General features: G+C 37.0%; 1 protein-coding gene across 5 annotated transcripts in view; it reads right to left on the minus strand.

Annotated features, from left to right (window-relative positions):
• Window positions 1-15,523, minus strand: part of LOC102393672 (Golgi pH regulator) — a 50,403-nt gene that overhangs the window by 15,559 nt on the left and 19,321 nt on the right. For all 5 annotated transcript variants that reach the window (XM_025287972.3, XM_006051125.3, XM_025287973.2 and 2 more), the window contains 6 exons: window positions 14,841-14,947; window positions 14,187-14,288; window positions 8,028-8,148; window positions 7,208-7,288; window positions 2,654-2,763; window positions 674-762 (listed from right to left, as the gene is read on the minus strand). In XM_025287972.3, coding sequence (XP_025143757.1) covers window positions 674-762; window positions 2,654-2,763; window positions 7,208-7,288; window positions 8,028-8,148; window positions 14,187-14,288; window positions 14,841-14,947 — 610 coding nt within the window. The remainder of the gene's footprint in view (window positions 1-673; window positions 763-2,653; window positions 2,764-7,207; window positions 7,289-8,027; window positions 8,149-14,186; window positions 14,289-14,840; window positions 14,948-15,523) is intronic.

Raw genomic sequence — 15,523 nt, forward strand, 5'->3', positions numbered from 1 at the left:
TAGGAAAGTTGCTTTTTGCAGTTAGGTTCCTTCTTAATCTGGCTCCTTTAAAATAGAGCTAGACCACAGCAAGGGCTTCCCTAGTGGCCCAGTGGTACAGAATCCACCTGCCAGTGCAAGAGACTTGGGTTCGATCTCTGGGTTAGGAAGATACCCTGGAGAAGGAAATGGCAATCCAGTCCAGTATTCTTGCCTGGGAAATCCCATAGACAGAGGACCCTGGTGGCCTATAGTCTATGGGGTCACAAAAGAGTCAGACATGACTTAGGGAATAAACAATAACACCAGACCATGGCAGATGGATATCTTACTGCTCTTGCAATATTACTAACTTGCAAGAGAATAAAAAACAATCACAGGAGCTACCATAGGAACCACCTTCTTGATCTTGTCCATCAGTAGGAAGTGACATGTGCAACCTTTCTAGATGATTAAAAGCTTCTTCTGACTAGTCCAATAATTTCCATTTTTGAGAGTGTTTCATTAAGGGTTTTGCTACTGGTAGAAGCAATGTCACAAAGAATCCAGGTATCAATGCTTCATGACTGATACTGAAGCTACTGAGGTGCCTCTTACATGGCTTGGTCACAGAGGATGCTACAAAGCTTATTTAGTCTTGCTCTCTCTTCAATCACATTGGTAAAAACCACACTTCAGTTTCCTTGCTCTGTACCTTGGTAGCATATAGATCAGCTGTTTCCAGAAAAAGTTGCCTGCTTAGTTCTTCCAAAGCATCCACTTCCTGTTGAATAAGAGTAAGATCTGGCACAAAATGGGCATCAAGGTTTAAATCACACAGAAGTTTCAAGGAATAGCAATGAATAAAGCACATGCTTTTGGTTTCTTCTATAGTGGGTCCTAAGAACTGCCCATATTTTCAATTTCCTGCTTCATAGCCAGCAGTACTATTTCAGAACTATTTTTCCAATCTCAGACACAGGTGTATAAAAGCTTTACCATTAAGAGCACTACCACCAAACACCGACCCCTCAGTTTTACACTAGCTTGAAAGTGGCTTGGGTAGGTAGTTCTGTTTATTTTTGCTTTATCTAGTTAGCTTAAGTCAAATGTCACTTTTGAAATCTCAAAAGGTTAGTTACATAGTAAGAAAAACACCTAAAATATACAGCAAAGTTTTCTCTTGAATTATCTTGAATAAATATGATGCTAGGAAAAGGGATCTAATGTTTACTGAGTTCTAATACAGGCTGAGATTTATAGACATTACCTTCTTCAGTTCTTTACAGATCTTATCTTCTATCATTCACAACAATCCCATGAGATAGGTGTCATTATCCATTTTGCAGATAAGGAAAGTAAAGCTCAGAGAATCAAATATCTTGCTCAAAGCCACACAGCTAATAGGTGTGGAAGCAAAGTCAGAGCTGCCTTACTCCGAGGTCTGCTCTTTCCATTACTCTATGCCACCTTCCAAGAACTCAGTGAGGCTGTGTGATTATCCTCTCCATTTAGGAAAGGACTCAGAGAGGTTAAATAATCCTGATACTTTTTTGACTTGGCTTAGTGTTGCTAAGATAGCTTAAACCTAAAGTTTGGCTTTCATAAATTTTTAAGTAATAAAAATAGTAAAGATAGCCCTTTCTAAAACAGAAGTTTAATTGGTTTTAATCCAAATCCTCCCTCCTCTCTGTGATTTTTCTATTATCCAAATCACCAAGTGCCCTTCAGCTCCCTCCTCAGTAGTAGCTGCTGTTGGCACAGTTCAGGCCACTGATACCATGGTTCAGTTACATGTCTGGCTCCCCCATGATTAGGCAGTAAGTTCCTTGAGGAGAGAGGCTATCTTCTGCTCATCAGTTTAGCACTCTGTCTGGAAATAGGAGACGTGAAATAAATGTTTAAATAAATTTAAAGTCACCTTTTTTCCCCCTCTCTCCTGTGGTCATCCCATTTTTTTTGTTTGTTCTAATTCCTACCTGCATTTCACACCAGAAAGGTATATCATAATTTATAGCAAGAACAGGTTACATTCTTTTCCTCCAACTGAGGTAAAAGGGAATTTGTTCTTCCTCAGGCCAGAGATGGGAGGAATATGCATAAGCTATCTCATCTCTAGTCCATCACACCAAATTTTGGCTTGACAGCCTGGTAGCCACAAAGAGATTTTAACACTGCAACCAGCTGGACCAAGACAAATTCTTTAACACAATCTCCTTGATTCTTTAAACAAAAAAGTTACTGGAGATAAGAGCTGCTTAAAATTTGTTTCTAAAACTGACTGCTTTAGAAATGGGCCCTTACAATCCATATACAAACCAGTCATTTAGGGAGCCACTGTTTTGTGGTGGTTTTTTGGAGTTGGGAAATATAATAGTGTAGTGGAAAGAACTAAGGAGACCACAGTTCTGGTCTTACCTTTGTCACAAGCCACAGTGTGACTTAACTTCTCTGGGTCTATTTTCTCATCTGTAAAATGGAAAGACTGACTTGTTTGGATCCCTTCAGCTCAAAGACAATAGTTTTATTATTTTAGGATTATCTATGGCTTTCTATTTCCTAAGCCCAGTCCTGGCCAGCTGAGCTCCGATGCATTCAGGTATCTTAGAAGAGAATGTCCTGTCCCAACACTAATTTTTCTTCTGCCCTTGGTCCAGAGTTGAGAAAAAGAAACAAGCCAATGGATAAAGGATACTTTCACTTCCTGGTGCTGAAGTGGTAACACTCTTTATCATCCCCCAGAATCCTGATGGTTTGTTATGCACCTCCCCCTTCTGGAACATAGTCCTCCGTGTCATTGCCATCCTGAAATAAAAGAAAATGTAAAGACTTAGAGAATGAACTTATGATTGCCGGGGGTGGGGAATGGTGGGAGGTAAGGATGGGCGAAAGGGATAGTCAGGGAGTTTGGGATGGACATGGACACACAGCTATAATTAAAGTAGATAACCAACAAGGACCTACAGTTAAAAAAAGAAAATGTAAAACCTCAGCAAAGGAGCATGGACCCTCAAAGTCCATTCTCATCGTCTCATAGCTGCTCCTTTCATTTGCTGAGCTGTTCAGGGAAGGATTGAATTCTAGAGTCCCACTTTTCTACTGCTTACAACTGAGGGAAAACTATACACTCCCAGAAGGAATGTGGAAAAGGTGAAGGAGCACAGAATTGGAGTTGGCAATAAATCTGAAGACTGGATCTGCCACTTGGAAACTGTAAGGCTTTAGAGTTTTCACGTCCTCATCTCTGGATGATTATGAAGATCAATGAAACAATATATTTACTTATTACCATTATCATTTAAGAACAAAATAAAATAATAGCTAACATGCCTAGATAAAGGATCAGGTACAGGGTAGGAATTCAATAAATGTTTCTTTCCTTCCTTTTCAGAAGCTGACAAGAGAAAAAAAAAATCAGAAAATCACACAAACCTGGCCTCTTCTAAAGCACCATTCTCTCTCTAATGTCAATCTCTTCCTACTACTGAATAAATCAGTGGGACATTTGTCCTTCCTATCAGTTTATGGAAGGGCCTACCACGTCAGTGGTGGCTGCTGGCATGTTCCAGCCTATCACACAGATATTAAGAACAGGGTCCTTTTGAGGAAAAATAGACCATTTGTTCATAAATGGTTACTTGAAGGGTACAATAGGCCAAGGCCTATGGGCTTAAAAAAAAACCAAACACAGGATGAGTTTAATAAAAGTAGATTTGTAGAACTAAAGAAGAATTTAACTCAACGTTAACCTCAAAAGGGTGACAAGAGATAGAAGTGGTAAGGATAAAGCAGCAGCACTGGTGTTCATGGTTAGGACCAATACAAATGGTACCAATGGTACCAAATACCATATGGTATTTCTGAAGGCTAAACTAAGCCATTGGCTAAAATAATAACAATAAAGAAGACTGCCCTGGTGGTCCAGTGGTTAAAAATCTGCTTGACAATGCAGGGGACATGGGACTGGTCTGGGGAGATTTCACAGCCTTGGGGCAACTAAGTCCATGTGTCACAACTACTAAAGCCCGCGTGCCCTAGAGCCAGCCCATGCTCCACAAGAGAAGCCACGGCAACGAGAAGCCTTTGCACCACAACAAAGAGTGGCTCCTGCTCGCTGCAACTAGAGTAAGCCTGCGCAGAGCAACCAAAGACCCAGTGCAACCAAAAATAAATAAATAAACAAAAATTTAAAAATAAACAAAAATTTAAAAAAAGCATTAAAAAAAAAAAAAAGAATGTTAAGTGTATTGGCCACACTGACTTAACTGTTTCCTGTTAAAATGACCTTTACCTGGATACTGAGTGAATGCAATGTAGTTTCCAAGTTGTATTACTTTCTTCATGGTTCCCCTAGATTTATTACTTCATGGCAAACAGATGGGGGAAAAGTGGAAACAGTGACAGATTTTATTTTCTTGGGCTCCAAAATCACTGCAGACAGTGACTGCAGCCATGAAACTAAAAGATGCTTGCTTTTTGGAATGAAAGCTATGACAAACCTAGACAGCATATTAAAAAGCAAAGACATCACTTTGCTGACAAAGGTCCATATATTATTCAAAGTTATGGCTTTTCTAGCAGTCATGTACAGATGTGAGAATCGGACCAGAAAGAAGGTTGAGGGTTGAAGAACTGATGCTTTTCAATTGTGCTGGAGAAGACTCTTGAGAGTCCCTTGAACTGCAAGGAGATCCAACCAGTCAATACTAAAAGAAATCATACTAAATATTCATTGGAAGGACTGATGCTGAAATGCCAATAATTTGGCCACCTGATGCGAAGAACAGACTCATTAGAAAAGACCCTGATGCTGAGAAAGATTGAAGGCAGGAGAAGGGGGTGACAAAGTATGAAATGGTTGGATGGCATCACTGACTCAATCACTGACTCAATGAGTTTGAGCAAACTCCAGGAGACAGTGAAGGACAAGAAAGCCTGGCATACTGCAGTCTATGGGGTTGCAACGAGTTGGTCACGACTTAGTGACTGAACAACAAACAACTGTATTTATTCATCATTTTTTATTTATCTTTGTCTTTTAGCAATCTGACTATATAAAACTAGTCAAACTTGTGTTTGACTTAAGCCTCTTAGATCTGTAAATTAATGTTTTCCACTAAATTTGGGAGGCTTTTGGCCATTATTTAAGTACTTTTTTTTGCTCCTTAGTCCTAGAGGACTCCAACTACAGGTACCTGTTGGACTGCTTGATAGTGCTTCATCCTGAGATTTTCATTCATTTTTCTTTCATCTTTTATTTCTCTATCTTCAGACTGAATAATTTCTATTGACCTGCTTTCAAGTTCACTAATTGATTCTTCTGCCATCTCAACTCTGCTAAGCCTACCTAGTAAAATTTTCATTTTAGTTACTGTTGTTTTCAGCTTTTGAATTTCCTTTTGCTTCTTTTTAAAAATATAGTTTCTATTTCTCTTTTGAGACACCTTTTCTGCTCACTAATTAATATTGTATATTTTTTTCATTTTTTAAAATGTATTTATAATAGCTGTTTTCAAGTCTGTTTGTTAAAGCTGTTATCTGCGCCCACCTGGGGTTAAGTGTCTGTTAGTTGCTTTTTATGGTGATATGGGTTGCACAGTTCGGTTTCTTCGTATGCCTAGCAAGCTTTGACTGAAGACTTGACTTTGTAGATATTATGTTTCACTGACTTTGTAATCTGTTTTATTTTTCTGAAGACTGTTATTTTTTTGTTCTAGCAAGCAGTTTATCTAGCTGTACTTGAAGTGTTAGCTCTACCAGGTAGAGAACTGTGATAATTAGGTCAAATTGGGAGGCTGATTCTTCTGAGAGCCACTCTAATTATGAAGACATGCTGCAGGACCACAAGGCATCCCAGATCCTGACTTACCAAGGTCTATAGGGGTTCATGTATAGATCAGAGCCAAATCCTAAGACAGATTAGTGATGAAATGGCTTAAAAGTACACATCCACATTTGATGTGGGTCATGACTTTATATTCATCTCTCTACATGAATAAAGTAAATATAGTAAAAGGGAGAATAATCCTGGGAATCCAAACAGTATGTTTCTATATAAAACAGTATGTTTTAATAATGAATAACATCGCTCTTATTGTGTTCTAAAAATCAACATTCATATTAATTCATGTAAAATAAACTGTATAGTTTGAATGTGAATGAAACATATATAAGTAAATAAATGTATACACATGTGTATCTACTTCCAGTCCCCTAGTGAAGATGTATACAAATGGAGATAAAGAATTGGTTGGTGAATCTGGACCTCTTTATCATTCTAATATCTACTGTTCTCTCTTACATTAAGTCTTCTGACTTGATTATGTATCTTACTATAGGAAAGTGTTGAAAGAAGACACATGAAATGGAAAAACACTCATCAACTTAAAACTTCTATGACATCATTTTTATATGAGTAATACTAACTCTAATAAGAGTAGACTAATAAGTTTCACGAAGGTAGGAATTGATTACCTTGCTCATCATTCTATCTCTATGTACTATTCAGCATTTAGTACAGTGTCCAACATAAACTAGGCTTTCTACAATTATTAAGTGAATGATTCATTCATATGAATGAATAAAGGCAAAATATTAAAACCAAATGATTGTCCTGCTGAGATTATTAATAGTTTCCCTTAGCTATTTATAGTTCACTATTCTAAGAAGTCTGCATGTCACTAAAGTCTTTATTATTATTTCCGTTTTATAGATAAGTAAATCAAGACATAAGAAAATAAAGCAACTACCTTAAAGTCACACTGAGTTGTAGGCCAAAGATTCAGATCCAGATAGTCTGAATCTAGCGTCTGCGCTTTTACCCACTGAGACATAAATTTCTAGAAATGCCACTTTGAAAACAAACATTTTAAAAGTGCTTTTTAAATAATAAAAACAACAATAGTTGGAAGACCTGAAGGATTTTATAAAGTAGTTGGAGAAAAGGAGGTTGAAACAAACTGTGAAAAAGTTTATAAAAATGCAGGACAATAGACTGTTAAAACACTCAATGTAGAATACCTTCAAATATAAAAGATATTCTAAAATTTATCTAAGAGAATTTATATTTGAAGTTAGGAAGTAAGGTTGATTTGAAAATTTTCTTTCACACAAGATTAGACACTAAAGTCTCTGGTGGTTCCCTAACTTAAAAATAAATGAGATGAAATTCCCTGTTAGCACCAGTCATGTCAAATTTCCTTGTTGAGAAATTTGAACAGCACAAGTTTTTAATATGCTGATAGCTTACCTTTTTTTTTTGCTTATGATCATATCCATAGTTTGGAGCAGTCGCCGTTCCAGGGCTAGAATATCTGTGTCAGTCACATTCCTATAATAAGCATAAGCTGTTAGCAGAGTTTGGGGTTCCATCTTTGGGCATAATACAGGGCAGCTGGAGCAACACAGGAACCTCAATCATTACCCAGTAATTTAAGGAACTGTACTATTCCTGGGGAATATTGAAATAAGTATAATAAGCAAAAAAAATGCTTTTATTGTCACTTTTTAATAGCCAATACTCCTGGGGCCTCAGGGGAGCAGAAGGTAACTAGCTATCTTATAGATTTCCTTAGACTTGATCCAGTGACATTTAGGATATATGTGTATATACACTTTTAACTTGGCATTGTCGTCTACTGTTTTACTTTTGGGAGGAACCAATTTCCTGAAGTTGGGACTGGCTCACATTGCTGTCCACTAGAAATGTGCTTTGTATACCTGTGGCGGATTCATGCTGATGTATGGCAAAACCAATACAATATTGTAAAGTAATTAACCTCCAATTAAAATAAATAAATTTATATTAAAAAAAAAGTGGGAGTGAAAGGGGTTGGAGGTCAGATTGAAACTGCCATTTAAAAAATAAATGTAGGATAAATAACAAGGGCAAGCAATATATAAGTAATAAGACTCATTTAGAAAGATTCCTAGGCCAATATCCAAAAGAACAGAGAAGAATAAAAAGGCAGTATCATAGATCTAATATTTAAGTATTAATGATGGGGGCATGATGTTACATATGTATTCAAGAAGTAATGAGAAGAAAAGAAAAACAAAATTCTCATTACCTGAGGAAGTAGGACATGTAAGTATACGGACAGTTGACAGCACCAAATCCAGAAAGAAGAGCCATGAGAGTCACCCCAATCACACCTACCCGGCTGATGAGTTGTTCTATGGATAAGATCCCTAAAAATATGAAAGCACATTAATGCCAGGTGATACAGATAAACTGGCTTTCATCTCACAGCAAAAGGAAACATCACTGAAAACAACAACCATTACTTTTAGCTAACTTACATAAGCTAAATTAATTATTCATATGTGGATTTTTCTCTAATAAATATAAAAGTCTATTGATTTTCTTCTTATCCCAAATGCTTCCAGAATCATCTCTATTCTTGGGTAATGGTAAAATAACAATAATTAACATTTGCTGACTATTTACTCAAGGTAACATGAACTCTAACAAAGTAGTACTTTTGGGAAAGCAAATCTGCTAGAAAAGTATAAATAGGAGATAATACTTTCCACTACAGTTACCTTCAGTCTACATATTTTCCCCTAATGTCATCAGTTCTTTAGCTATGTCTTATTCATTTTTGCCACCAATAAGCACATAATGCATCTAATAAATGGGTTGAATTTATAGAATGAGTAAGTATATGAGTTTTAGATACTCAATTTTATTCCAATTATCAGTTGTTTCCTATTTTTTGAGAATGCTGAAAATCAGCATGGTAGTTAAAATAAATGCTATTTTTGATATATTTGGAATAAGTAAAAGAAAGCAATGCTAAGAGTAACTCAGGAAGTCTGGGGTCACAGGAAAAAACGAGTTCAAATTTGGTCTCACTTCCTATTTCTAGGATAGAGTCGACTTCAGCCATCCACTCCTGTGGCCTAACACCAGAGGGACCATTCAGGAATTCTATGGGCTCTGAAGCTGTACTTCCAATATTTAAGTCCTCTTGTGCCTGTATTTCCACTACCCCATTTTAGAGCTCATTGTGATCTCTGGTTTCTAGTCTTTTGCATCCCCGACCTTCCAATTCCTTCTTTGCTGAACCTGGACTCCAAGCTTGTTTAACTTCTCTTGTCAGGACCCTCAGCCCCTACTCTTCTCCTAAAGCATTGATCCTGCAAACTCCTAACCCTAGATCAACCTGACACTCTGCCTTCCCAGTGCCCATGCCTGAGCTGCCCAAAACTACTAGAATGCATGCTGACATTGATGCCATTATAAGTGTATGGTCTCCAGTCTTAACAGAAATCATTCACTACCAAGGAATCCTTTTCTTGCCCTTGGTTAGTAACCCATTTTTCCAATCTTTGTTCTTTTTAGCTAATGTGCTTATCACGTAAGGAAGAAGTTATTAGACATCAACTATCTTCAAACATTTACATCTGCAATCATCCTTCTAACTTACCCCCTTCAGAACAAGACAGTGTCCACAGCTAGGGCTTCTCTTCCTGTGCTTTTGATCTAATGCCCCTTCTACCTCCTCTAAAATTTGTTCTACTGTCTGTCCACTCTCTCTCTCTCCCTCTCTTTTATCTTCAATCTTTCCTTCTTTGCTGATTTTTTTCCTTTCAGTTTCAAGTTTCTTTCCTAAGAAAAAGTCTGTCCTTGGCCTTGAGTGTACATCTAGTTACCAACCCTCTCTATTTACCCCTTAAATGGAGGAGCTTCTTTCACGTCCATTTATTCTTCAACTGGCTGAAATTCAGCTTTCATCCCACTGTTCTACACTGAATGAAAGTGCTTTCACTAAAAATCACAATGGCAATATAATAGGTAATATTCACCAGGCACCTATTTTATACTACATACTGTTTTAAGTATTCTACTTGTATTAATTCACTTAATTCTCATAACAACTCAGGTGGATATTACTTAAGATCTCATTTTACAGATGATGAAATGGAGGCACAGAGTAGTTAAGTAACTTAGTCAAGCTAACATAGCTAATAAGTGGCAGAGTCAGGATTTAAACCCAAACAGCCTAGCTCCAGAGCCTGGACTCTTAGCCATTATCATAATATGGTCAGGAATTTTCTTCTGATTGCAAAATTCAACATTTTCCAATCCATGTTTTATTTGATCATTTATGACATTGAATTGTTCCTATTTTGCATTATTTGCCTTTCTTGGCTTTTATACTACCATTTCTGTTTTCCTTCTCTACTTGCTTTTTCTTGGTCTGTTTTTGCTCTCCATGGACCAGAATTCCCTCTTTCATTTCAGTCTATACATTTTCTTTGGGTGATCTTGCCTGTTTCCCCAGTTTCACCTAACAGCATTCAGCTGACGATATCTAATTTGTTAGATTCCTGGAATTATCTCCAAGAGGACAGATACATCTGTACTTTTAAGTTCCTGATTTGTGTATCTAATTACCTACTGAATATCACTTAGATGTGCACAGGCAACACAAATTCTACATATCCTAAACTAAAATTATCTTCCTTTTTCTGTATTACTTTTCTTAGCAAATGATATCATCAACTATCTGGTCACCCAATAAAAAAAATCTATACCATTAGTTTCTATTCAGTCTCTTACTCGGTCTTGAATACACTTCAGGGCTTTACATGATGTCTCTTGTGACTTCCTGCTGAATATATCTTTGGTTTTGTCCTTTAAATCTCAGCTTGAATATCACTTCCTCAGAAAAGTTGACGCTAAGGGCTTGCAATAAATTTGATATCCTTAGCTGCATAATTTTCTATGATAGTTTTTGTTCATGGGTTGTATCTCTAGCACTTAACATAAACTAGGTGCTCAACAAATATTTGTAAAATGTTAAATGAATGAATAAACCCAAATTCTGTTGAAGGTACTCTTCACATATCTCTTGAATTTGTATCCTTTTTACAGGAAGGAATCATGTCTTATTGATCTTTACTTACTGCCTGGAACATGAAAGGTGTTCAACAAATGTTTGTTGACTGTGGATATATAATTATCGCCAAGTTACATTAAAAAACAAAAACCCTAAGGGATTAATACAGGTTATATAAAAAACTGGAAAAATGTGCCCTCTCTTTTATTCTCTTCAAGGTACTGTCCCTTTATTAAGCATCTTTTTCTGGCTTAAAGTACTTTTAATACTATCTACTTAATCTCAGTATTTCTATGAAGTCAAGGTTAACCATTATAATTCTTATTTTCTAGCTCATACATGGAAAGTCAGATGGATTAAGTGATTTGCTGCTATTTGCTCACACAGATTCCTTCTAGCTCCATATGATTCTTAGTTTCTCTTCCTCTTTCCTACCATGGAATGTCTTCCAACCTTCCTAGGTGCAGGCACTGCACAAGGAATACTTTTACAGACATTTTTTCACATAAGTAAAGACTGGATCTTATAGTTTCTTCCATGGTCTCGATAGCAACAAACCACACTGGTTGTTGAGACAGTCTGGGGAAAGCTCTAAAAAGGCAGTGTAAGCCTCGCTGCTTCTCAGTTATTGCCTAAACTTTTCTTCCTCCTTATTTCTCTTATAGGGTCAAATTAATTAGATACTTGAACATTCCGAAATAAAACCAAAATGCTTCTTTACTGGAGCACAAAGGAAAGACTAACACTGAAACTATTCGTTAGCTCTTCTTCTGGGTTTATTCTTCAGGATATCCCCACAGAATTTTAAAAAGGGATGGATGAAGTCACTATAGATGTGATAGTCTTTATCTCCTCTCAGGCACTGTCTGGCTGCACTGGTCACGTGAGTTGACTGCTCTCCAGAAGGCTGGAAGAAGGCATCAATCATACCTTTGAACTACATGTGAGCTTGCACTATCGCTGTTAGCAGCCCTGGGGTCCTCTTACCACTTGTGTCCCTCATTTCTAGTATCACAGACAAATCTCTCTCTGGGCATTCATTTGAAACAGTTTATATGAGAAGCATATCATCAGGGCCTCTCTACTCCAAATTTTTCCATACAATGACCTGGGCATGCTGATCACAGTAGCAAATCTTAAGTTCCTACCCAGAGTGTTAGATTCTTGAACTCATCTACCACCTTGGAGAACCAATTTTTTTTTCATTTACTAATTCAATAGATATGTATTAAACACTTATTATGTGCTAGGTTCCATGACAGGCACTAAGGATATAATGATAAATAAGACGTAGTCTCTGACCTCAGGGATCACACAGGTTAATGAGGAAGTTGGATAAGGAAACAAGTAATCACAAGTTTTAAAGGTGATATAAGTGCACTGAGGCAGGAGAAACTGACAACTCCTAATGATGGCCAAGAAAGTTGTCTTAGAGGAATCGACAAGAGTTGAATACTGAAAGAATAAATAGGTATTTTCCAGGCAGAACAGAGGTGAAGGACTATCCAGGCTGATAGAATAGTTCTAGAAACTTTAAGTAATTTGGCAGGACTGGAGGACAGATAGAGAAAGAGAACAGTTGTCAGGATGTGGAAAGTCTTATATGACACGATAAGAATATAAAGGATTTTGGTATGCTGGTGTTTCTTAACTTTTGGGGACTTTTTGATGTTACGTGAAATTTCAAAATAACTATTTTTATTTAAAAAATACACAGTTATTTATGACATTCCACATGCTTTTAAAAACTGCACATTTCCTCTGACACTCCTGGAGAAGAGTCTTAAAACCTCTCTCCCCCAGATCCCTGCTCTAGGCAATGACTAGACATGAAAGGACACATGGGAGGTACGGCAGATTCAAGACACTGGCTTAGGCACCACTCATGTCACTGCCTTTCTAGCATGACTTCTTTTCCTACAGAATCTGGAAAGCCAAAAGCTCTTTCCCAGATTTCCTTGAAGCTAAGATTCTGAATGTCACCTGGGCTGCCTCACAGTCACTTGCCCATGTAAGACCTCAAGCACAGACGTGAATACTGTGGGAGTGATGACAGCACTTGGGAACTGGAGCAGCTGGAGCCATTTCTAATGTCTGGTCCCCGATCATAGGTCCTAAGTGGCAGGTGACAACTTCTATGGTTTTCTTTTTCCTCCTAATTTAGTACTATGTGGTTGGGTGTTTCTTGTTACTATGCAGCACTCAAGTTTGAAACCCTGCTTTACCAGAATTTCTGAAAACTCCCAATACACTGTAATAAACCACTTCCTGCTTTAAACTAGTTAGAGTAGAATCTGTTTTCTGCTATAAGAACCTTGATAGGTGCAGCAGCTGCTGCTGCTAAGTCACTTCAGTTGTGTCCAACTCTGTGCAACCCCAGAGACGGCAGCCCACCAGGCTCCCCCGTCCCTGGGATTCTCCAGGCAAGAACACTGGAGTGGGTTGCCAGTTCCTGCTCCAATGCATGAAAGTGAAAAGGGAAAGTGAAGTTGCTCAGTCGTGTCCGACTCGTAACGACCCCATGGACTGCAGCCCACCAGGCTCCTCCATTCATGGGATTTGCCAGGCAAGAGTACTGGAGTGGGTTGCCATTGCCTTCTCCAACAGGTACAGCAGGAGAGTAAAATGAAAAGATGTGTATTTAAAAAAAAAAAGCTTCAGTATATGAAAGTCCCAGTAGATCCATTATAGTTAGGTGCTCTAATCTAACATACACACACATATATATATATATATATGTATATATATTCTGGAGGAGTATTTATTTCTGAAGTAGTTCTAGAAGAACTTGCTTGTTGAGGGATTTTGCCCATTGATGAGCATAGAAAGCAGGGCTCTGTCCACGACCGGTTGTTGTATTTAAAATGAACTTTTTTGTTTGGAGAGACACTAACTCCTAAAAAGCTTTTCATCTACCAATAGAGTTTTATGTCATTGCTCTTTCCCAGAATACATACACTCCCTAGAGACGATCTTCATTATCACTTGAGCACTGACCATTTACCTTCTGGGTCACAGACCACTTTGGGAATCTCATAAGAGCTTATGGATATCTCACTTCCAAATACACATATACATTCCCATCATTCTGCATAAAATACCAGGGGGCTAAAGTTAAGGATACCTTTCTCAATCCATTATTCCCTTAAAGTTCATTCACTAACCTAAAGTCAAAACTCCTGCTCTAAAATGACAGAAGTCTGTTCCCAAACCAGCATCTGATACCTCCTAGGATGAAAGAAAAATTCAGTTCAAAATCAGACATTTTTTTAGAGAAATAACTTGCTGTGTTTCCCATAATAAGTAGTTTATAAAAATTGATTTTTTTCAAAGTAGAAAATACTAAACGACACTTTTCCCCTCCCCACCACATATACTCACCGTGTTTGGGGCTGAGAATGGGAAATGGATCTCCCAGTTTCCAGAAGAAATACATAAAGGTCAACCATAAGAGACAGGAAAAAAGCAGTCGCTGTTTATGTACTAAGAAAGAGGAGACAAGGTGAAATAAGTATATATAAAACAGTTTTCTTTACATAAGTTTAAGAGATCATCCTAATTAATATTTGGCTGCCTTGCTCACTTGGTAAATGATTGGTGGAACAACATAAGCTTTAGAAATTGTTTTCTAAACTTCTTACCATTGTAAGAGAAATCTAGTTGAGTTAGGGGAGACTTTTTTTTTTAAGAATGAAGAAGTCTTTTAAAATGACAGTTGAAGAGGGAAAAAGTCATTTTCCGATAAAGTACTAATAACAATCCCCAGTACAAATCAAAAAGTACAAATAGTACCCTGAATTGGAAAAATGAAAGGAAAGACATTCTAGTAGAAAGAGAAATAAAGTTGTGGCAGGACAAATAACCTAATCATTTATTTAATATTTATTTTGTGTTAACCTTTTAAAGATGCTGTGTATGAGGTGCCCCCAAATAACAGTAGCTACTGAAAGTAATATAGAAATGAAGCTCTCTGCAGTCTCAATCCCTAAGAACACTCATCTTAATCATGTGCTGATATGAGGGTAAAATACTCACATAGTCGGATGTTGCTCACAATAAAATAGCCAATGTAAAAAGGCACCATGAAAACCAGGATCAACAAAATTACACACAGGTTCATTTTCCAGTGAAAATAACGGGAGCTGAAACAAATGTCAAAGAATTATCACTAGGAGGGGAAAAGGGCAGCTATTTTCACTCTCTTTAGTCTTCCAAAGGATCTCTTGCTCTTTGAACTCAATACTGAATATATTTCATCTTAGTAGTCAACTAGGCTGTTACTATCTACTCATTTATAGAGATTAAAAAATTTATTATAAAGTTCTGAAAGGTATATGTGGCCATTGTAACCTCCTAAGAATTTCATTTTTTTAATTGAGACTGTTAATGCTCTGGTTATAATCATAGGCAATATATAATAACATATATCAATACATATTATTACTGGTAGATGACTATTGTTTCACTTAACACTGGGAGTCATATTTCAATATAAGAGTTAAAAGAAAATAAATGTTAATAATATGCATTATAAAGACACATAAATACTTCTTCTGTAACCTCAATATAACTAAACATATGATCTGCATGATTACTTTCACTACTGCTTATAAAATATTTTATTTATTGATTTTTAGGACTTTTTATAACAATTTACTGAGACATAATTCACATATTAAAAGTGTACAATATAAGGGTTTTCAGTATATTCACATTGT

The sequence above is a fragment of the Bubalus bubalis genome, chromosome 6, assembly GCF_019923935.1.
Source record: "Bubalus bubalis isolate 160015118507 breed Murrah chromosome 6, NDDB_SH_1, whole genome shotgun sequence".
Lineage (NCBI taxonomy): Eukaryota > Metazoa > Chordata > Mammalia > Artiodactyla > Bovidae > Bubalus > Bubalus bubalis.